At 44.6% G+C, this 24,035-nt stretch overlaps 1 protein-coding gene across 2 annotated transcripts in view; it reads right to left on the bottom strand.

The window, feature by feature from the left end:
- Nucleotides 1-24,035, bottom strand: part of ARHGAP6 (Rho GTPase activating protein 6) — a 397,221-nt gene that overhangs the window by 34,658 nt on the left and 338,528 nt on the right. For both annotated transcript variants that reach the window (XM_019524742.1, XM_019524743.1), the window contains exons 4-8: nt 22,259-22,515; nt 15,026-15,221; nt 7,780-7,835; nt 3,702-3,852; nt 1,968-2,116 (exon numbers count right to left, since the gene is read on the bottom strand). In XM_019524742.1, coding sequence (XP_019380287.1) covers nt 1,968-2,116; nt 3,702-3,852; nt 7,780-7,835; nt 15,026-15,221; nt 22,259-22,515 — 809 coding nt within the window. The remainder of the gene's footprint in view (nt 1-1,967; nt 2,117-3,701; nt 3,853-7,779; nt 7,836-15,025; nt 15,222-22,258; nt 22,516-24,035) is intronic.

The following is a 24,035-nucleotide window of genomic DNA, read 5'->3' on the forward strand; positions in this document are numbered from 1 at the left end:
GGCCCAAGGACCGAGCCCTGTGGGACCCCACTTCCCACGTCCTTCCAGGTCGAGAAGGACCCATCCACTACCACCCTCTGGGTGCGACTCTCTAACCAGTTGGCGACCCATTGGACTGTATGGGTGTCTACGCCACAGTCCCCCAGCTTCCTAATGAGAATGGGGTGAGAGACAGTGTCAAAAGCCTTCCTGAAGTCTAAGAAAACTATATCCACTGCCACCCCTGCATCCAATGATTTAGTGACCTGGTCTAACGGAAAGGGTGGAGACCAGGCCAAGGAGCCCAAAGGCTGGCTAGGCTTGGGAGCAAGGCTGGATCTTGAGCAAGGGCAGAACTTCGGGCCAGAAGCCAGGTCCAACACAGTGGGCCTGGAATAAAAGGCCCTGTAAGAGTAAAAGGGAGGAGGCCAATAAAGCCAAGACCCCTACAAGGGAGACTGATGATTCAGTGACATCTGCAAGGCATAGGCATGGTGTAAGGGGAGGTTAGAGCAGGGGTGGGCAATTATTTTGGGCAGAGGGCCACTTACTGAGTTTTGGCAAGCCATCAAGGGCCACATGACAGGAAGCACAGGGCAGATAAATATTAATGTTCTAAATTTTTTTAGAGGCCCCGAGGGCCGGACAGAATGGCTTGGCGGGCCACATCTGGCCTGTGGGCCACATTTTGCCCACCCCGGGTTAGAGTCATGTAATTAGTCCTTAAGGCTACCGGTACCCTAGGGGCACAGACAAGCCAAGAAGGTTTACTTAGCTTAAGGGCAGGACTGAGACCAGGGAAGGACTTGCTGCAGCTGGAATTGACTAGAGCTCACTTTAAAATCCACAGGCAACCTCCCTTCCTTAATATCTTAATAAGAATAAGGTGTGGCAGGTGAAGAATCAAGAGAGGATATCTTAGAGATTGAGGCAGGCAGGAGACATACAACCAACAGGGGGTGCCATGGTCTCCCTTGGGGGCCTGCTTCTGTTACACCCTGCAATGAAACCCACATGAGCAGACTCCTGAACCAACAGAGATCTTTCTGCAGCATCAAGATTTTAGTGGCATAGCTATACAATATTCGTGCCACAATAAAAATGAATACAAGGCAACTCTTATAATGCCTTTCATGACTATATGTATATTTTCCTACTAGCTGGTAAATGAAGATGTATATAGCAGCATTTAGGTCAGGTTTGTAAAATTCCTTAAGTAACTAAGGTGCACAAGGCCCACTGACTCAATAAGGTTTGTGCTGGTAAATCAGATGTGCTTCAGAAAATTCCATCCTTGGACAGAACATCCAAACAGCTCATTGCATCAAAAACTATTTTGGTTTCTCAGACTGGCTATCACTAGAAATAATGATAACTGGACTTTTCACCCCATTACCTCGAAGAGCTTTACTAACGTAAGTGTGATTATCCTTAATACAGGAAAGCAGAGGCAAAGACAGGTCAATGACTTGGCCAAGGTCACACAGCAAGACAGTGATGGAGATGGGTTCCTTAATTCCCTGCCTTTTTCTACTCACAACACTTCTTCCATCTAAAATAAGTGGATGAAACTAAGTGTAAAATTAGGCTGGATAACATTCTATATTTTTTAACAATAAAGCCTATTAGACTGTGGCTCCCCCAGAGGAAGTGGTGGCTGCCTTGCTGACTGAGTCATGTAAAATCTCAAATGCACAAAGCTTTTGGGAATATACTGTAGTAAACAACTGGATAGCAAGAGAGTGGGTAATGCTGTCTTTCCCATCTGTATTGTCTACAATACTACAGTCTCAGTTTCTCTTTTCATTAAGAGAACAGCATCTTTGCAAGAAGAGTTTACTTTGATGAAGTAAGCTCTTGCTCATAAAAGTGTATGCATCTCTGATTCAGTTAGTCCTTAAGGTGAATCTCTAACCTGCCTTCTTTAAAGATGTTTCCTTAGATCAGAGAATAAATGGATTCAAAGAAAGTGAATGATCTTAACTTACCTCCTGGCCATCTTTGTCTGTGCTGTCATCTGCATGGCTAGCCACAGTAGAGAGGAACTGTAGGAGTCTGTGTAGGGTGTCGCAGTTACAGGGAGGTAGAAGATAAATGAGAAGCTGTAAGGTGCTTAGTTGTTCATCTGGCTCTAATACTAAGACAAGAAAAAATAAAGTTGTAAGGAAATAATTCAAACGAATATAATAAATGCAGAAAAAACACACTGCTCCTGCTGAAAATAATACAAACACAGAATTGTTTGAAGGAGCTAAATGACCATTTTCATCATAACATTTTCAATGCAGGTACAGAAAACTTTGAGCGCATAACAACAGGTGCATAAGATACGTTTCTGGCATTTTTCTCATAGGATTTTACGATTCTGTCCTACCTGACAACGGAACATCATCAGATTCACACACTGCCAAAATAATTTGAAACAAAGGTAAGACTCAGCCCTTGGTTCCTTATATATTTGTTAATATATATTTCTATTTATATATTTGTTGATATATTTGTGCATCTGCTGTTTCTAAGTATTCAATTCAGATTTATGTTTTAATCATGAAACTCCTCCTTTTTCTATTTTATTTCTTATGGAAACTGCAAAGCAGCAATGAATAGCACACAGATTCTGTAGTGTCCATACTCATTTCAAACACCTTCAGTAAAATGTTAGTCAAAAGCAGAAAGATGCACTCAAGTGAGAACACAGACACTGAAATCTGGACAGAGTTCAAATCCAGTTCTCTGCTTGAAGGATGCAAATTTAAATGTTTCCAAATCAATGAGATGGATGTAGTTTATGCTGATACTTACACAATAGATTATTGCAAAAAACAGCAATAAAGGGTGTCCTGCATGACTGTGGTACAGGTACATTTGAGTCATGTAAAAACTCAAATGCACAACACTTTTGGGAATATACTATAGTAAACAAGTGGACAGGTACACTGCTATTAGTGGCAAACCTATGTATCAGGCAGACCACCCTAAATGAGAGCTCAGAACGCCTTCATACCATGGCCAGAAATGAATTACTGCCCTTGTGAGATTCAGGATGTTATAATATTACTGTGTAGCAAAAATGTTTTATTTTTATGGAATACAAAGAAACATTTTCTTGATAGGATTTTTCCCCCTCAGAGGCTGGGCAAGGCTATGAAGAGGCTTGGAATGATAGAGAAAGAACAGGATAGGACAGAACAGACAGGATTAGTGGGCAGAGTACAGTTAAGATAGTAACAACTCTGAAAAATGTGCCCTTATAACATGGCTCTGTTATTTACATAATAGTTCTGTAAGCCCCGAGTAGCAGATCTACTGTGCTGGACTCTTTCACTTATACATATCCCTTTCAAAATGAATGGGTTCACATGAGCACAGAGATCTGTTGCTATGGATCCATAGCAGTTATAGAATCCAGTTATAAAATTGGTGCTTATTATATCCCATGGATACCACCCCATAAATATGATGTGTAAGTGCACATATATAGAAAGAAAGTGGGGATTTCTGCATTCACTGGATAACCTGTACATTTCTCAGTCTCTCTTGTTTTTTGCGGTGTGCCTATCCAGTACCCAAAACAAAAAACAAGTGAGAAAATACAGAAATATTTTAAATGAACTGAGGAAAAATGATTTATGACTCAGAAAATGAAATACCATTAGTGGCCTTCTAGAATGCTGAGCTTTTGAAAAGCAGAAAAAGGAAGAAAAAGATGTTGTAAAGCTCACAAAGAGTGTTGATGAAAGGTGTGTAAAGTTCTCTGGTGAGAAGTGGATCTGGCATGTCTCGTAGAAATTCCTTTAACAAAGCAGCAACATCATGGATGCTGTGCTCTTCATCAAGTACAACATCTATGCCACGGTCAAATTCCTCACGTAACTGGAAAAGATCAAGAGAAAAAGGAACAGGTTTTTAGACATGGATTTTAGATGTGTCAAATGTCAGATTCTCAGCAGACTAGTTGCTGGGAAAGCCAAAGGAAAAATGTACATCTAACTGCTGCTCATTAGCAAGTCTCAGTTTTATTACTTTGAATCCCAGTGAACGTGTCAAGTGTTTGGGAAGCACACCTGTAAGCTACAGTGGCTTCCAGCAGGGTTTAAGAGAAAACAGGGTGGTCTGTTTGTATGTTTGCACCTGCTCTAGAGCTTGCTCCGCTGCTCAGCAATCATAAAACAAAACAATACAAAAATTAAAAACAAAAACACCCCCCCCACATTGCCACTGGGATAACCATTTTTTATTTGTAATGAAATACATCTAACATAGAGAAACAGATACCTCAATAACTGCAGATAATCCATTTCCCATACCAAAAAGGCTTGTGAACAGTTTTCAAGAATGACAAAAACTGAATTTCATGTTCTTACAAGTCATGGTACAGAAGATTTTTTAACTGAATATAGATTTTTCCTCCTAGTGGGTTCATGATGAAAGCATTTATTAATGTAACACAAAGAGACCAAGGCTAACAGTTCTACATTGCTTAATAAAATAAAACAAGTAACTTAATTCAATAAATATTACAAATAAAATACAAAATGAATACAAGATTCTAATATAATAAAGGGCTTAGTCTGTTGGTCTGTAATGCTTTTGATCGACTGCCTGTGTGCCACCAAAAGGAAGGGTGGCAATTGACTGCATACGCCCAAGTTTAAGCTGCTGCCTGGGAAGCTTGTGGTGGTGGCAAACACACCCTGGCTACCCGAGCAGCAGAGCTTCCCTACTGTGCCTGAGGATGAAGTGGGGGGCTGGGTTACGGAGGTGGTGCCCCTCCGCCGCCCATCCCTGCAGCCCCACAGAACAGCCAGTAGGGAGGGGAAGGTGGTGGGCAGGGAGGGAGGTAGAAGAGTGGGGCAGGGGGAGGTGAAGGCAGGGGTCACGGTGGTAGCTGTTGTCAGGATGGGGCGGCAGGGAGGGAGGGGGGGAGCAGGAAGGGGACCCCCAAGAACAGCCAGTATGCGGGGGGAGGCACCAGGGAGGCTGTGTGGGCCCGGGCAGCTGTGGGGTGGGGGGAGGCAAAGGGGGGCATGGTGGTGGCTGTTGTCCGGGCCAAGTTTCAGGGAAGGAGGGAAGCAGGGAGGGGAGGGGAGGTAGCGGCGGAGGCAGGTGAGGGGAGGGAACCCCTGCACCACAGGCTGGAGGAGTAGGCAGCAGTGGCAGAGGGAGTCTTTACATGGCCAGCCCTGAAGGGTGAGCAGGGGGCATGTAAACACTGCCTGAAATCGGTCATTCTTGATGGGCAACGAGCTAGCACATAAACACCAAATTGCCTTGTGTTGCTAAGTTTGTTGAAAAATTAGGAAAGGAAACACTAGTGCATGTAAATAACATTCAAATTGGGAATCAGCTTCTTGGCTAGGCAATGGCAGTGCAACCTCTGCCTCATTTCAGAGAAATTATGTTATTGTACGTTTGCACTTGCTTTTGTTTAAATGGTGTTTTGGAGTTGAAACCCTATAAAGTTAACACATTTTTATACTTTTTTCTTAGTTGAAATTTCCAACTCAGAGGAATATTGAATTACTCCTGCCTGAATACAAATAGGAGAGTCATATTACCCACTGGAAGTCATTTCATGACCTTGTGTTGTGTAGGAATACTATTCCACTCCTTCATTATTTCTTTTCTGTCTCATCATTCACACTGCATTCTCTACCATGGTACCTTCCTGTTAACTGTACTTTCCTACCTCCAAACTACTGAGGTTATAAAATTATTTTTTGTCATGAATCTGGCACAATGTGTATGCGAGTCTGCTGGAAGGGAGGCTGAGATTTTTTAAGCTGTGGCAGCTCCCACTTCTGTTTCACTAACTGAATCTCCACAGTGCAGTATCTTGCTTCTCAGGCTAGGGACAGAAGTTACACATAAAGCAGTTTAAGTTATCAGATACTGGTTTAAACCTGTAACAGAACATAAGTTCAATGCAGATAAACCAGTTCAAAATGGGCAAAACTGGTTTAAGATAAACCTGGTTGAATGTAGCATCAGACTTAATTGATCTGAGTCAAACCAGTTTATGGAAACTTCTGTCCCAGACCCCTCCCTGGTTCAAGTTAAACCAGAGTCTCCCAACATCCCAGCATACTTTTCAGCCCTGGGTTGGGCTGTCCTGTCTGCTCCGGGCAGAAGGGCTGGCCCTGTCCCTCTGCTCTCTAGCTGGAGCAGGACTGGGGGCATGGCTAGACACTGGCCTGACATGCCCCCTAAGGCTAAAAGGGCAGGGAAGGGGGTTATTTCCCCCTCCTTCCCTCTTCCCCCAGGGACTGCAACCAGGGTCTGCCTGGCCAGGCAGAGCAACTCCTGCCTGAGTAACCCCTTGCTTGCCGCTACACTGGCAGCTCGTACCACTGGGCCACAGAGCTGCGCTGGCTGAGAAGGGCCCTGCCCCTGAGGCCGAGCCTGGACTGGCCCCTTACCAGCTGGATGTGGCTCCATGATAGCTCTGCCTGGCCTCAGTGCAGAGAGCTGGGAGTAATTCTGCTACACAGCTCCTGAAGCCCCAGCCTGAGCTGCACCCCCCGGTGGGAAGGACCCAGCTCCTGTGGCCCAGCTTGGGCCAGCCCCTTTGTGTTTGCCCTCAGCAGCGCCCATGGGCTGGCTCAGCACAGCCCCAACCCTGCAGCCCCAGCCTCAGCCCCAGGTGGATGGCGGGGCCATGCTAGTTGGCTCTGGCCAGGCTCTCCACCGCATGAGCAAGGGGAAAAGTCAGGCAGACCCCAGCTGAGATCCCTGTGTCTGAGAAGGGAGAAAGGGAAATTTAATCCCCTTTGACTGAAGCATTGCCCAGGCCGGTGTTTGGCCACCACTCCCCTCCCCTGCTTGGGGACTAGTCTGACAAGGGCTGCTTCCCCCTACTCCCCCCGCCCCGCCTTCAGGCACAGGGGTCCCTGCAGGCCAGGGTGGGGGTTTAAACCCCTCCCCAATTATCCTTAGCAGCCTGCTTGGGGGCCTGGCCATGTCCCCCAGATCAGCTTCCCTCCAGCTTTGTGGCTGCTGTGGAAGGTAAAGGGAGGGCTCGCTCTAGCACCTCCTGGCTTTCAGCCTAAGCCACTACAAGCACAGGCCTGCATTTCTGGTATCAAAAGTGAATGTCTATTCACTTGCAAATTGGTTCAATCTGCATAGGTTAGACTAACCTGCAAAGATTGAATCAATTTAAGCTTAGGCTTTTTGAATGTCTGATCCTATGTTTGGATGAGACTAGAGACTTGGATGAGAGTGAACCAACAGAAGTTATATAGGGGTAACAGAGAGGTGATGCAGGCAGTCTAAAATTTCGAGTTACACTGAGATCTTCAACTCCTTCTAGAATCTTAAATAGAGTTGGCAGGATAAAACACTACTCCATTCCTGATATGGGTTTTAGGTAACTTTTATTTTAGGTCTAGAACTTGTCTTTGTACCTCAAACTCTGAGATTTTCCACAAGTCAAAAATAACTCAGTTACTGAGTGGAAGCCAAGATACAGGTTTTATCAAAGTATGAGACCAGAATAAGCTGGCAAGGTTGGGCAGAGTGAGGAAGTAATATTTTTTGCCCATTATTTAATTTGGAAAAAATCAGTTTCAGTTAAAGATTTAGGTTAAGTTCTTGCAATCTCCAAGCTCTTTTGTACTTTCTTAAGTAGAAGGAGGACTGTAAACAGCCTACTAAGAGCCACCAGTACATAACGTGCAAGTATTGTAAAGTTACTCACAAAAAGACCTACTTTTTATGTGGAAAATAATCATGTCACTATAAGTTCTTAGGCTTGATTGTACTGTAAGCCAGAAAGGTAATAATCAAATGTTTACTCACCTGTCTTACTCTCTTTTTTGAACTTCCCACTCTGAATATTCCCACTGTCTGGAGACCTGCAAACAAGAGCACATCAGAAGACTGTTTCATTGTTTAATACTCTGCTAAAAATTGCATTGAAAGAAAGCAACCTGGGTGTTGTGTATACTTACAGCTACAGAGAATAAAAGTAGTTATCTCCCTAATCATGTATTTACCAAGCACAGAAAATCTAATACTTTGGAGCACAAAATCACCCAAACTAGTTTTCTAGCAAAATGACTTGATCTACGGTCATTGGCATTTCTTGTAACATCCTTCCCCCTGATGTTACTGCTTCACCATCAGGGAAGCAGGTATTCTGATATCCCTCTACTTTTAGGGATGGTACTTTGAGGAGTACATAAATAAAAGCACAAAATCAGGGGACCTGTCTGAGAGCCAGGACTGTCATAATGCAGACACCTAGGCTAAGGACAGAAGTTACACACAAACTGGTTTAAGTGATCAGAAAATGGTTTAAACATGTAAGAGAAGAGAAGTTCAGAGCACATAAACCAGTTTCAAAATGGCTGCAACTGGTTTAGAATAAACCTGGTTGAATGTAGTATCTGACTTAACTGATTTGGGTCAAACTGGTTTACAAAACTTTGGTACCAGACCCCTTCCTGCTTCAAGTTAAATCACCATCTCCCAGCATTTTGCAGTCCTGGGTTGGGCTGGCTGCTCCAAAGAGCAGGGCTGGCCCCACCCCTTTTCTCCCTAGCTGGAGCAGTGAGGGCTGGCTCATTGGCTGGCTCTCTGCTAGTAAATGCTGACTGTAGCAAACATGTCTTTCAAATTCAGCAGGTGGAAAATCATCTGAACAGAACTATCTTACAAAAATGCAACATACAACTATTTTTATTTTAAAGGATTTCTATAATAGATACAAAGCAAACTGTTTGTTGAAGGTTGCTTCTAAAAAGATTGTATTACTGCCTTATAAAGGAATAAATATGCTCAGGATGACTTAAAACATGTATCACAACATTACAAAGAGGCATGTGAAAATGTTAGAGTAATTAGAGAGCCCTGGTTCTCCAGACCTACTTGAGCCAATTAGAGGCCTATATGAGGGGGAGAATAAAGAGTAAACAGCTCTGGAGGAGAGGCAGATTACAACATGTAAGATAGCTGCATGTGTGTGTTTCACTCGCACCATATTATGTTAAAATTAGTCCTGTGGAAGAAAAGAGAAAGACGAGCCCCTAAACTGCCAAAGCACAGAGTCAGGGGCTAGGGACAGACATTATACATAAACCAGTTTAAGTGATCAGAAACTGGTTTAAACCTGTAACAGAACAGATGTTCAGTGCACATAAACCAGTTTGAAAATGGCTGTAACCAGTTCAAGATAAACCTGGCTGAATGTAAGACTTAACTGATTTGGGTCAAAACAGTTTATGCAATGTCTGCCCCAGACCCTTCCTGGTTTAAGTTAAATCAGAGTCCCCCAGCATCCTGGCATGCTTTCTGGGCTGGGTGGGGTTCTCTGCTCCAGAGAGCTGGGCTGGCCCCTCCCCTTTGCTCCCTAGCTGCAGCTCTGGCAGAGACTGCATGTACAGTGGGGTCTGCCTGGCTTCCTCCTGCCTCCCCCTAGCCCCTCACCACTCTCTGCTCAAGCAGGGATTTCCCCCTCCCCTCTGCCTTACATAGACACCTTGCAGCATTAGCTCGCAAACCACATGCTGGCTATGGCCCATGCTGTGGGAGACGGGACAAAGGCAGACAGGACTGTGTCAGCTTAGTGATTTTTGGAGCAAATCAACAGATAGCTGGTAATGTCCCTCCACTCCTTCTTTGGAAACAGCTGTTTAAAGAAGAACTTGAACTAATGAGAGATCCTTTTGTTTTGCTGACGGCGTGATAAATGCTCCCTGTGTAACTCCCTGTTGTGTAACTCAACACTGTGTAAATCCCCGCTGGTTCCCTCACTGACCAGCGAGTGGGGGAACCCCTTCCTAACCAAAGCATCCGGGGCCTGGCCACACCCCACATCAGCTCAGTACTCTGGAAGGGAAGGGAGGGATGCTCTAGCACCCCCCACTCCCCGGCTTCTAGCCTGAGCCACTACAGGCATGTACCTGCATTTCTGGAATGAAAAGGGAATGTCTAGCTACCTCCAAAGCTGTTCAAGCTTTGCAGGTTAGACTAACCTGAAAAGACTGAATCAATTCAGGCTCAGGCTTTTTGAATGTCTCTCCCTAGGGAGAGATTATCGGTACTGCAGCAGGGAGGAAACAGGCTGCTTGGGAGCTTGTGCAGCTATGGAGGCCATAACACAGATAGCTGTCTTAGAGAAATCTGACTCTGAGAATGCAGGCAGCTAACCTTGATGGATCAGAAGGCTTGAGCACTTCCCGATAGTTTCAGGCTTATTAGAAAAAAAACTCAGGAATACCAGATAAAATGTCCCGGAGCAGCGGCTACACATGGAGCGGCGATGCGAGGTGGTGAATAGCAACGGCAGCCGCTGCATGCAAGCTTCCTCCTCCACATCCAGGAGGCAGCAGCAGTCGGTCCCAGAGTGGCGGGGGCAAGTGCTGGATTTTTGATATCCAGATTTATGAGGTTATACTGTACAGAATGTAGGAAATGCCACAAGAAATGACATTTTGTAAGAGAGTGAAGATCATCCAAGCTAGTGGAAATAATTCAGGGGGTGGGGAAAGGGAGAGTGGTATCATATGACAATAAGCCTATGCTACTAGGAAATACTCAGTAGAAGAATCAACAGTTTGGTACAGTAATATAGATCTCTATGGACAAATCATTACATTTAAAATGGACACCAGAGCTGCAGTTAGTGCCATCCCTTCAAAAGATTAAGATCAGTCCTGGGATGGATATCTGCAAAGGTCAGATAAAATTCTCAGACGGGTAACTAATGCTTCATTAGAAGTGTGTGGCCAGTTCAAGGGGCAAGTGGAAAAAAAGAGGAAAAAATGTCACAACCTCTTTATATGATACAAGTATTAACAGTTTCCTTATTGGTACTGACAGTAATAAAAAGGACTGGACTCAGTTGATAGCAAAACACAAACCATACAAGAGATGTATTCCTCACAAGAGATGCATTCTTCACAAGGTTGGGAAAGCTGTCAAGGGAATATAAGATTAAATTGGTGCCATTGCCAGCTCCATTTGTTCTAACAGCTCCTCAGTGCATCCACATTCCTTTGCAACAGAAAGTCAAGCAAGAAGGAAAGAGGATGGAAGCAATGGGGGTTATTTCCCAAACAGATGAATCTACAGACTGGTTTGCAAGAACAGTTGTAGTACAGAAACCCAATGGAAAAATTCTAACTTGTATGGTCTTTACTCAACAAAAATGTATGCAGAAAAAGGCACATGCTTTCTGCAGTAGAACAGATACTGGCTCAGTTGTCAGAGGCTAAAATATTTTAAAAATTAGATGCTACATTTGGGTTTTGGTAGATCCCTCTTGGTAAAGAATCAAGCCTATTAATTACATTCATTAACCCGTTTGGGAGATATTGTTTCAAGCGGCTTCCTTATGGCATATTGTCAGCACCAGAGCATTTCCAAAAATGAAAGTTTCAGATTGTGACTGGGCTTCCTGGCACCTTTGTCATGCAGATATGTTGGTAGATGGTGAAAATAAACAGGAACATGATGAAGATCTGCATGCACTTTTGGAACATTTTTAATAATCTGGCCTCACTTTAAATGAAATAATGTGAATTTGGGGAGAAATAAATAAATAATTTTGGACATACCATTACCAAAATTGGAATTCAACCAGACCCAGACAAAATAGTAAATTAGTTTATGGTGGTTACAGCAGATGCGTCTGCAAACGATTTCTTGAGCAGTACTCCTTCAAACACAGCCAGTAGGATACCAGAGTCCTATTGCATTTATACCAAGACACCAAGCAACACTATACTATGCTCAAGTGGAAAAAGAAGCTTTGGCAGTCACTTGGGTCTGTGAATGTTTCTGCTCTTACTTTCTTGGCCTGAATTTTAAAATAGAAACAGATCACAAACCCATAGTATTATTACTTGGATCCAAAACCTTGGATGACCTTCCACTCAGAATTAAAAGATTTCAGCTATGACTAATGCGATTTTCTCTCACTACTGAACACGCATCAGGGAAACTGCTCATAGCAGCAGACACTCTGTTTAGAGGACCGGTTAGGCAGCCACCAGCAGCAGAAGAAATAACTTTGTGAAAAGATAATATATATATATAGACCATATATACAGACTATATAATATAGTTCTGACACCATTGCCAGCATTTCCTACTAGACTTGAGCAAATTAGAAGCAAGCAACAACAGGATGATGCCTGCCAGAAACTAGTTCATTTCTATCAAAATGGATGAGGCCACAGGATGAGACTTCCAAAAGACCTACAACCATACAGGCAGGACAAATATGACCTCCTCATATTGATGATCTGCTCCTTAAAGGAAGACACATTGTGATCCCTCTGACATTCAGGAAGAAATACTTTGGAAGATCCATAAAGAATACCAGGTTAAAAACAAATGCATGGTAAGAGCACAACAATCTAGAACGGGGCAGGCAATTATTTCAGGCAGAGAGCTGCTAACCCAGTTTTGGCAAGCTGTTGAGGGCTGCATGGGTAGCCCTGCCCCTTGACAGGTGCTCTACCCCCTGGTCACCATCTTGGGACCAATGTCGCAGGGCCAGCACCAGTGGGGCCCAGAGCAGGGTGCAGGCTAGCTGGACCAGCAGGGAGAGGGGAAAGCTGGTCTGGCTCCATAGAGCCCTGCTGGCTGGGACCCTGTATTCTTGTTGCCCTGCTGGCACTAGCCCTGGGACACTCATTTGGGCCCTGTGCTCAGGCACCCACTCACTCCCAGTGCCCCCCAGCCCTGCAGTACAGGCAGGGGCAGCACACAGCCCTGATCTGCTGCTCACCAACAGGGAAGGAGCTGGTGTGGAGCGCGCGGAAAAGCAGCCCCTCCCCCGCCCTGTGGCCGGCACTCCCTGCTGCAGTCGCTCACAACCCGCACGGGGTTCCTGTGAGCAGGCACAGGCAACCCCATGCAGGCTGCGAGCAGCTGCAGCACGAGGCGCTGGCCACAGGGTGGGCGAGGGGCTGCCCCCTCCGACGTCACTCAACACCAGCTTTTAACCCACAACCACTGCCAGCCTCAGCCCCATGCTGGCTCCGGGCTCATCCATCAGGGCAGCACTGTGACAGCAGCAGCTGCGGCCCCCCTGCTTACCACGCCGGCCAGCGTTTGCTGCTGCTGCCCACCCAAAGCTCTGACGGTGGCAGCCTCACTGCCATGTACTGCAGTGTGAGCTCTGGGCAAGCAGCAGCAAACACTGCCCAACGCAGCAAGCAGGAGGGCCACAGCTGCTGCCGTTGCAGTGCAGCCCCAACAGGCAAGTCCAGAGCCGGTGCAGGACTCAGGCTGGCAGCAGCTGTGGGTTACAAGCTGGTGCTCTGAGTGCAAGGGAAAAGAGGCCCCTCCCCCACCCTGTGGCCAGCACCCCGTGCTGCAGCTGCTCACAGCCTGCATGGGGCTGCCTGTGCCTGCTCAGGACAATCCCATGCAGGCTGCGAGTGGCTGCAGCAGGGAGCATGGGTCATGGGGCGAGGGAAGGGCTGCTTTTCCCTGCACTCCACACCAGCTCATTCTCTGCCCTCCCCACCTTATCTGAGCTTCCAGCACAGGCCAGCAACATGGTCCCAGGCCGTGGGGCTTTCTGGCTGGGGGGGGAGGTTGGCCCTGTTGTTGCAGGAGCCTGCCAATGATTCCCCTGGGTCCTGTCATTTTTGACAGGAACCAAGGACAGATAAATTTTAATTTTCAAAATTTTTTTAGGGGCCCCATGGGCTGGATAGAATGGTCTCACAGGCCGTATTTTGCCCACGCCTGATCTAGACGGTAGCCTGAGCTGAGTAAGCAAATTCAGATTTTAGTAAAAGGTTGTGAAGAATGCAACAATGACAAAAAAAACTGTCTCTGGATCCATGACTTTCTACAAAGATACCAGACAGACTTTGGCAGCAGTTAGCAATGGATTTATTTTTCTGGAAAGGGGATACATACATTATTGTAGTTGATTATTTTTTCCAGGCACACTGACTTGGCTTTACTTCCACAGACTGAATCAGGAAAGGTCATCCAAAATCTGAAATGTATATCTGCAAGGCAGTGTTCCTGATGTCCTAATATTGGACAATGGACCTCAGTTTACCTCTGAGTTACTCCTACAGTTTGCAGCGAACTTTGATTTCAGCATTGCACTAGCAGTCCTCACTAGCCACAGTGCAACAGAGAACAGAAGAGTACAGATTCTGAAATAGCTTCTACATAAATCGAGAGATCCATATCTTATATTCTTGACAAACTGATCTATACCAATGGCATCAGGACTCTCCAAATGAACTGCTTATAGGACAACAACTTAGGATGCTATTTTCTATGGCACCAATACAACTTAACCTTAGATGGGCCAACCTACAGGAATTTAAGAAATGAGATACTGAACTAAAATTTCAACCAATAAACCTTCAATATTAGGAATAGAGTAAAACTACAACCAGAGCTGCTACTAGGGGACAAAAGTTTGGCTCAAAAGATCCCATGTGTTTGGAAAAGTCCAAAATATGGCAAACACTCCTAGATCCTACCTACTGGAGAATACAGAAGGCCTTCTCTGGAGGAGAATAGATTTTACCTTAACATAAAGAGGATCAATCACTGAAAGGGACAGGGTCAGAGCATGAAGATGAACCTTTTCAAGGAAGTCTACAGGATAGCTCAGTTAGAGATGGGAGCTCTAAAGGATTGGAAGACTGAGCAGACCTCCACAGAGAACTGACCTTTAAATATCCATTTATAGTTTTAGGCGTATATGTTAGTTAGTTGGTATAGCAGTGTAAATAGTTTTAAGTGTTAGTTTGTTGTTAACATTTATATTGAATTGTAATCTTATCTTGCTTCTTATAAAGAAAGAGAGATGGGGATGAATCAGAGCCCTGGTCTTCAACATTTATTACACAGGACCAGAGAGGGCTGTATGAAGGGGGCAGAATAAAGAATGGACAGTCCTTAAGAGGAGGGTTATTACAATGCACACAGGACATTTGCCTAGGCCTCTGATTCACATCACAAAGATATATATGTTCCTGTATGGGCACTATTTGTTTATATACATGCATGCTAACCCAAAAACACCCCCTAAAAAAAGTAAACGCTATAAACTTACCATTTTTTTCCAAATGCTGGCAACAGCTGTCAACAAGACGAGGAACCTGTCTGTAAATGGGATTTAGACTTAGTTTCTTATCGCGGGCCTTTTCTTTCTTGCTCTGAGCCTCCGCTGGTAAAGAAAGCTGTAGAGCTTCTAGCAGTCTGGATTGATTGTCATCAAGATCTGTAATAGAGTCCACAGACATTGCGCCCTGTAAAGTACACACACACACACACACACACACATACAATCAGTATGGATGGAAAAAACTAAGTAGCTCCCTCCCAAGAGACTATATCTAATGAAGTCCTTTGACCACTGAAAACTACATATGAAATAATAAAATCTATACAAAGTGCACCTGATCATCCACATTATTTTTTTTCACTGAAATCACTCTATAGGGCTGAGTACAGACAGTCAAAAAGCCGAAAGCTGAATCGATTTAATCTTCGCAGGTTAGTCTAAGCCAGGGGTTTTCAACCTTTTTTGGTTGGTGTACCCCTGGCAGCCAGTTAAGAAGCAAGGAGTTCCCCCAGTGGCCAGTCAACATGTGGGGGGAGGGGGTAGCAGGGTTCCCTGGCGGCCGATCGATAATGGTGGGAGAGGGGGCGGAGTTCCCCCACACTCGCATGGAGGCAAAGCCAGAAGTGCTAGCAGCACATGCTGGCGAAAGCATGGTTTCACCACTGGTGAAAACAAAAGTGCCAGTGGTGCATGACACGCAGTGGCACAAGTGGCATAAATTACTGGTGGACCCGCCTTCTGCTTCTCTGTGCTGCTCCTGTGTACCCACTGGGGCCTTCCCAAATACCTCCGGTTGACAACCCCTGGTCTAAGTTGTGTAGACTGAATGGATAAGAAAGCAAGTATACATTCACTTTGGATTCCAGAAATACAGCCACATGCCTGAAGTAGCCCAGACCAGAAGCAGGTGGCACTACAGCACACCTCCCTGCTTAGCTGGAGCAGACAGCTTGAGCTAAAGCTAGCTTGCCCACCCTGGAAGGGTGGGTTTGCAAGTGGGGTGGGAGGGATGCATCCTGGAATGCAGGGGGGAAGACTGTAAGTTAAACTTGAATCTGGAGGAGATCTAGGACAGAAGTTGAATAAACTGATTTAATGTAAATCAGTTAAGTCTGACACAGCATCCATCCAGGTTTATCTTATACCAGTTTTGGCCATTTTGAAAGTGGTCTATGTACTCTGAACTTCTGTTGTGTTATGGATTTCTGATCACCAGGGATCCTGGTTTTCCCTAAAACCTGCAAATTCTCTGATTAAAACCCCAAAATCTGCAATTAAAATGAAAGGCCACTACATATAGAGGTATCAGTTGAACATAATGTTTTATTGATATATTTACAGTTTTAAAGCAATTTGGAAGCCTACCAGTGCCTCATTCACTAAGATAAAGTAATTCTAAATACTATATATTTTGGCATTTGATTTTGGGTTTTTCATTATGTAAAGTCAGAGTTCATGCTGAGACCACTCTGTATACCTCAGAGAATTATGTGCAGAAAAATTCAAAATTATGCTAAATAATTTTTTTTAACAAGTTAAACTAAATATAACACTATTTGAACATTCTTTAGAAATATATGCAGGTACTTTGTGCCTAGGGACAGACATTACACCTAAACCCGTTTAAATGATCAGAAACTGTTATAACACTTTAACAGAACAGCATAATGGCTGCCTTTGTTTAATCAGCAAAGTGCAAGAAGGTAATTCTGATCACTGCTGCTTTGCTTAGAACTGGTCTGCAATTTTTCAATAAAACTGTTTTTGTTGGAAAATCATGATGTGTCAAAATTGAAACTTCCTGCAGGAAATTATCAATTTGAATGAAAATTTTGTTGAGAGTTTTCTCATTTCCAGGATGGAATTTATTATCCACATGATAGAGAGAGGCAGACTGAATGATGTGGAATTACCATAGAATTGTGAGTAACCTGGTGATAAATGCATATATCTAGTAGGTGGGAGACACAAATTGATTTCGGCAAGGGACAGCCATTACACACAAACCGGTTTAAGTGATCAGAAACTGGTTTAAACCTGTAACAGAACAGATGTTCAGTGCACATAAACCAGTTTCAAAATGGCTGAAACCAGTTTGAGATAAACCTGGTTGTAGTATCAGACTTAACTGATTTGGGTCAAACCAGTTTATGCAATGTCTGTCCCAGACCTCTTCCTGGATTAAAATAAATCAGACACCCCCAGCATCCTGGCATGCTCTATGGGCTGGGTGGGGCTCTCTATTCCACTGCAGGGCGACCCTCCCCCCTCTGCTCCCTGGCTAGAGCTTCAGCAGAGACTGCAGGCATCTATTTGGCTTCTCCCTGCTACGCAAGAATTATTTCCCCCTCCCCTCTGCCTTACATCTTTCAGCATTAGCTAGCAGGCTACATGCTGCCTACAGTCAATGCTGTGGGAGACAACAAAGGCGGACAGGCTCTTTTGAGGTAATCAACAGGTAGCTTAATGTCCTTCTTTGGAAAAGCTGTTTAAGAAGAGCTTGAATTAATGGACAGAGGCTTTGTTTTTTTAATGGGTTGATACACACTGAGTTAGCCATGGTAAACATTCCCTGCTGGGCTGCTCGGGGTGGGGGGTGAACATCAGAGCATCCTGCTGGGCCAGCCATGCCCCCCTCAGCTCAGCCCTGTGGAAGGGAAGGGAGGGCTGCTTTAGAATCCCTTAGCTTCCAGCCTGAGCCACTTCAGGCATTTGACTGATTTTTTTTCAGTCTAGAGGGGATGTCTGTGCAGTTACAAACCAGTTAAACCTAGCCAAGTTAGACTAATCTGCACGGATTGAATCAGTTCACGCTCAGGGTTTTTAAATGTCTGTCCCTAGCTGGTTGAGGATGGGTGTGAGGTATATGTATGTGGGGTGGGATTTGTAGGGGGAGGGGGAGGGATTTATGGGGGTTGTGAAATGGTGTGAGGTTTGTGAGTGGGTGTCGGGGTGTGGGTATGGGAGTATGTGGGGTTTGTGAGAGGGTGTGGGGTGTGTGGTGCACAGCCCCCACTGCCAGCAGCAGCAGATAGTGGGCCATTACCTCAATGGAGGAAAAGTGAGCCTGAACCAAGCCTTGGCTGACTGAGACTCTCAAGCCCTACCCCTTCCCCCTTTCCCTCCCACTTGGGATAGGGCTTAGGGTTTGCTGCCCTTTTTGCAATAAGCTGTTGCAGGATGGAACTCTGCCAGCCTGCAGAGAACTCTTTACAAAAGTGATAAATCTATGTGTTTCTCTGCTAAAATGAAAAATCCACTTGTTTCTCTGTTCAAAGGGAAATCTGTGTTTTTTCCTGTTTTTCCATGGGAAACAGAAAACCCAGATTCCTGCTGATCACTTATATCAGTTTGTGTGTAATTTCTGTCCCTAGTCCAGGTCTATTAATAGATGCAACAATGTAATGGAGTGGACAGTCACGTCTGGCTTGCAGTCACCCTGTATTTTGTGTAATTGTTTTTAGCACAGCAAAATGGAGACAAATCACTACTTTATGTTTTACAACCAACTAGCAAGCTTTTTGGGTAGTATAGACCAATTGTATATTTTCTAGATATCTCGATATAATAGATAAAACATACATATTCAACATGAGCCCAATTCACTATTTCTTTTGCACCTTGTACAATTACACTAGGGAACATGATTATACAGTTTACACCAGTGATTCTCAACCAGGATCCCATGGCACTCTGGGGTGCCTTGGAATACTTTTAAGGGCGCTGTGGTGTGCCACACAATCTTATAAAAATGCCATTCAGATTTGGCACACCAGGTACAAGTGGTCTGATGACAAAGCAGTTAATATATCCTGTGGTAGACCCAGAGATGTGAATAACAGCACTCTTAGGTCTGTAAACATGATTCACAAAATAAGCCCAGAGATTTCAAACAGGAATCCAGAGTGTTAAAACATTCTGACCTGTTGTGATCTTTTTGAGTTTTTTGCAGAAACAGAATTATTCTACTTTTTTTTTTTTTTACTACAAAAAGTAAGTGAAATCGAAGAGCAGGCACTTTGCAAGGGGTGCCTTGAGTCTACTGAGGAGTGCTTTTGAAGTTTATTATGGGTTGCCTTGAGTCTAGAAAGGCTGAGAACTACTACTCTATGCACACATATAACTGCATAATTTAGGGGTTTTGAGTAAAGGAAAACAGATAGTCCACAGATCCTTGATTCATGGATCACTTTGTTTTGACAAATATTTAGGATAGAGGTGCCCTAAAACATTGAAAATGTTAACAGATTTAAAATACACAACTTGAGGCTTGAGAAGATCACAAACGTCTATGCAATGAAAACAAAATAAGCAATCTGTAAATGAAATATATGAGTAATATATTTTCTAAAATTTTATACCTAAGACATGAAAACTAACAATTCAAAAAAATGGCAAATATCTTTTTAAACCTATTACATGCCAAATATACAGTCCATTTTTATTTTCATTAGGGGTGCACCAATAGAGATTTTGGGGGCCGATACCAATAGCCTACTTTTAAGGAGGAACATCAGACGATACCAATCCAAGTTCTGATACAGCTGCATGCAGCTGGTAAGTCTTTTGTGGTGGATGGGGAGTGGGGAGGTAAGGGGCATGGGGGGGCAAATCAAGGCCCCTGCGGTGAAGGAGGGAGTGGGGCTAGAGTAGATGCTGCCAGCTGGGATGGGGTGGGGTGGGGCAGGGGATGGAGCTCCAGCTTGTCTGGGGGATGCAGGGCAGAGGACGTTGCTCCCGACACTGCACGCACCCTGGGAGGGAATGGGGGAGGGGTGTGCCCCCAGATCTGTGCAGGGGGAGGCTGCAGCTGGGACTGGAGCTGCTCCAGGCTCTTCCTGGTGCATGGGGGCTGTGCTCTTGGCTGCAGGGCCACACTTGGGACTGCACTCCGGACGCACAGGGGCTGTGCTCGGTGCAGGCAGTGATGGCATTGGAAGGCTGGCTACAGGGAGGCTATGGAGAAATTTGGGGTGGATGTAGCCCACCCATTACCCTCTCCTCCCAGCACTGCCACCTAACACCCTAAGTACAGCCCCCACACATCAGGAGCACAGCCCTGAGCACAGCCCCCATGCGCCGGGAAAAGCCCGGCGCAGCCCTGCAGTTGCAGTCCCCCATGCAGATCCAGAGGCACATGCCCTCCCGGGGTATGTGCAGTGGCAGGAGCTGCCCCACATCCCACAGACAAGCTGCAGCTCCATCCCACGTCCCCCCCCCCCAGGTGGACAGCACCTGCCCCACTCCCTCCCTCTCTGCTTGGGGCATTGATCTGTCCCACCACACCCCTTCCCTCCCTGCTTCCCTTCCACCACAACAGACTTACCAATTACATGCAACTCTCCACGTTGCCAGGCTGTGCTCCTTGCTGCCTCTGTGGTACGCTGGTGCATGCATGCAAGGGCATTTATGGGTGAAATTACTGGCCACATCAGTTTTCTGAAGTCTATGGCTGCATGCAACAAATTACTAAATTGCTACTGGACTCTAACTCATGTGTTGTGATACTTCATACTTTCTATATTCTATGTAAGACACCAATTTTATGTGGAAATTGGTATTTTATTCTATTAAGACAATGGTTTATACATTTCCACGTAGTGTTTTTCCTAATCAGGGAGGCTGAAGAGGCGGATGAAAGGGGATAGTTAACTTAGGGTTCCTTGAAATTCTGTTATTTTTCAGTGACTTCTCTGATGTCTCAGAATACTTATCAGCTAAGTTATTGTACATTTTCCCCATTGACTTTCCATATAAAACAGCAAGTTTGAGTAGCATTTTAGGACATACTGGGCATGGCTACATGTACTATTACTGTGCATGAGTACATTCTAGAGCTTATTGCTGCAGAATTTATTGTTCCCAGGTACACTGTTTGAATGTGCACTCGGATGCAATTAACTCCAGAGCAATAAGTACCACAATTTATTAATGTGCAGCACATGGAGCTGGACTGGAGCAGCCCTGGCTGGCAGAAGGCCGTGGGGAGATCAGCCTGCCAGTCTAGGGCTGCTCCCCTACCCCCACCCCCTCCCAGCTCAACGTGCTGCAGAGCAGCTGGCTGGGGCATGAGGAAGCTTCAGTGTAGAGCTAGCTGGCAGGCAGCCCCTCCAGCATCTACACATTAACAAATACTATCCTGTTGTGGAGTAAATTAGTTTACTCCAACCTAATGGGGGCACACATATAGATGATGAGACATTTACTTTGCAGCTAATTAGCCAACTGTGCAGTAAACGTCTTATGCAGATGTGCCCACTCCTATAGATTTAAAATGAAAAAAGAGAAAAAAAAGATTCCTAACATTTATATTTTCCACTGTATTGCAAAGCTGAATCAGTTCAGATCATGGCATAAAAATACAAAGTACAGGAAACACAACTTTGCAAATAGCAGGTGTATCATTTATCTGTGTTTTACATGCGGTAGCACTATTCTACTCCAGCTTAAGTACAAAGGACTAGATCAACGGAGACTGGTTTATGTCCTAAAGCCCACATTATCTGTTACCACGTGGTTTGGGGAGATATGAGCAATGAGGGTATACAACCAAACCTGTGGGGGTAGGCCCTTCCCCCTTCCGATTCCCCACTCCATTACTTGAATGATGTCCTCATATCTCATTCATAAAGCTGCACACATTCTGTTGCCAAAGTAGCCTTTACACATTAAGGGGTAGTCATAGTTTACCACAGGTTTTGCTTTCATTATTCCTGATATTCTGGATTCCCTCTCATTAATGCAAGGATTTATTTCAGGGGTGGGGTAAGAATAATGCTATAAAGATTTTTATCAACACTTAGCAGGTAGGCTAATAATCAGCCTCATTCCCATTCTTTTATTAAAATCAATATAGGAAGAATTTTTGAATGTCAGTCAATATTTTTCCTTAATAGAAAGAAATACATGAGGTCTGAATCTGAGGAACTTAATAGATCAGCCAAGATTAAGCAGGGATTGGGGTGTGGGAGAGGGTGAAGGCTTCTACAGATTGTCTGCATTCTTTTGGGACTTGTAACAAACTTGCAGTGTCTATCATGTTTTATCCCATCAGGAACTGGGAAAAAAGTAACTGTAACAATTACAGCTTCCAGTACAAACCAGGGATGACTTCATCTTAATATGATTGAAAAAGTGCTATTATTCATCAAATTAATTATTTTGTGCTGAGTAGAGCCTGCAAGCTGCCAGCATACATTAAACTGTCATGAATAAATTTACCCTCCTCCTTGCACGTGGTGCTGGCTCTGGAGTATTAGGGGATGTAGATTCATTTGGTGTTTCTGAGGTCGAGCTAAGAGATGAGTTACTGCTTGAAAGTTCTTTGTTCTGCCGTTTAGTTCCAAATGGTAAAAGAGAGGCCACAAAGTCTGACACATCCTTTTGCTCTTCTCTCTGAGAATCCTGCTTGAGTTTATAGGCCCGGTCATTAGCAATCACTTGGGACAAGGGCATTCCAAAAGCCTGAGGAACAAATTCTGCAACAAGAAAAAGAATATTTACTGTTAATTTCTTTGCAACGATCTAATAAAAATAGCATCAGCCTCCTAATTCTTTAAATATATAATATAGTCTAATATGTATATAGCAGGTTTACTTGGCAATCAGAAAGTAGGATAGGCAGTTAATCCTTCTGCTCCATCTCACCTGTTGGCAGTGGTGTATTATGAGCAACATTGCAAATGATGAGGTCCTAACGTGTTCTAGGCTATTATTAGTGACCAAGTGCTCTGAGTAGCAGGTGTGATCAGCTAAGCTGAGGATGAACAAGTACTGAGTAATAAGGTAACAATCTTTAATGAGGTGCAAACAGCTGAAAACAGGCTCCTTCTGCATGAACTGGCAAGTTTACTTAAAATCAACTTAAACAGCTTTTAGTATTGAAATCAATACAATTTTGCAAATGTTTAGCATTATTTTCATTACAAATCTCTGCCACCTTACCCACAGGCATACCAAGAGGGTACCAGACTTTCACAATACTAACTCCCTAGCCTAGATAATAATATACTGACCAGAAAGTGCAGGATAACTGAACAGGGCAGGCATTGTACTAGGAGTCATGGTACTTGGGTTCAAATACCAGCTGTACTCTGTACTTAACTTTGGGAAAGTCATTTAAGCTCAAATCAAAGGTATCTGGGTGCCTAATTTCCATTGTAATGACATGGTTGTTAACTATCCATGAATACCTTTGCATGAATATCTGAGCCCTTGTCTGCATCTAAAAATTGTGCTGCTTCAGCTATACCAGTAGAGGTAAAAAATAGTAAGTGGGTGTAGTTATACTTGTATGAAGGTTGTTCTTGTCATTAAGGCTAGAGGCAAACATTCAAAAATCCTGAGCCTGAATTGATTCAATCTTTGCAGGTTAGTCTAACCTTGCTAGGATGAACAGGTTTGTAACCGTACAGATATCCCCCCTGGACTGAAAAAATGCAGGCACATTCCTGCAGTGGCTCTGGCTAGAAGCCAGGGGGCACTACAGCAGCCCTCCTTTCCCTTCCACAATACTGAACTGAGTAGGAGGCGTGTGGCCAGGCTCTGGCAGGATGCTCTGATTAAGGAGGGGTTCCCCCTTTGCTGCTCCTGACAGACAACCAGGGAGTTACACAGCATTTACTTACACAGCAGGGAGTTAGTGTTTATCAGCCCATCAAGAAAACAAAAGCCACTCTCCTTACTTCTTTTAGCTCCAAAGAGCCCTAAGCAGACACTGTCCTGCCTGCCTTACACAGACACCTCCCAGCATTAGCTAGCATACCATCTGCTGGCTACGATCCATGCTATGGGAGAAGGGAAGGGGAAATCCCTGTTTGAGCAGAGAGTGTTGCGGGAGGGCACAGGGAAGCCAGGCAGACCCTGCTGTGCCTGACATTCCGGCTGGAGCTCCAACTAGGGAGCAGAGGGGAGGGCCAGCCCAGCTCTCTGGAGCAGAAAGCTTAACTCAGAAGTACGTTGGGATGCAGAAAGTATGTCTGATTTAACTTAAACAAGG

Source organism: Gavialis gangeticus, unplaced genomic scaffold (genome assembly GCF_001723915.1).
Source record: "Gavialis gangeticus isolate Ggan-Ray unplaced genomic scaffold, GavGan_comp1, whole genome shotgun sequence".
In the NCBI taxonomy this organism is placed as follows: domain Eukaryota; kingdom Metazoa; phylum Chordata; order Crocodylia; family Gavialidae; genus Gavialis; species Gavialis gangeticus.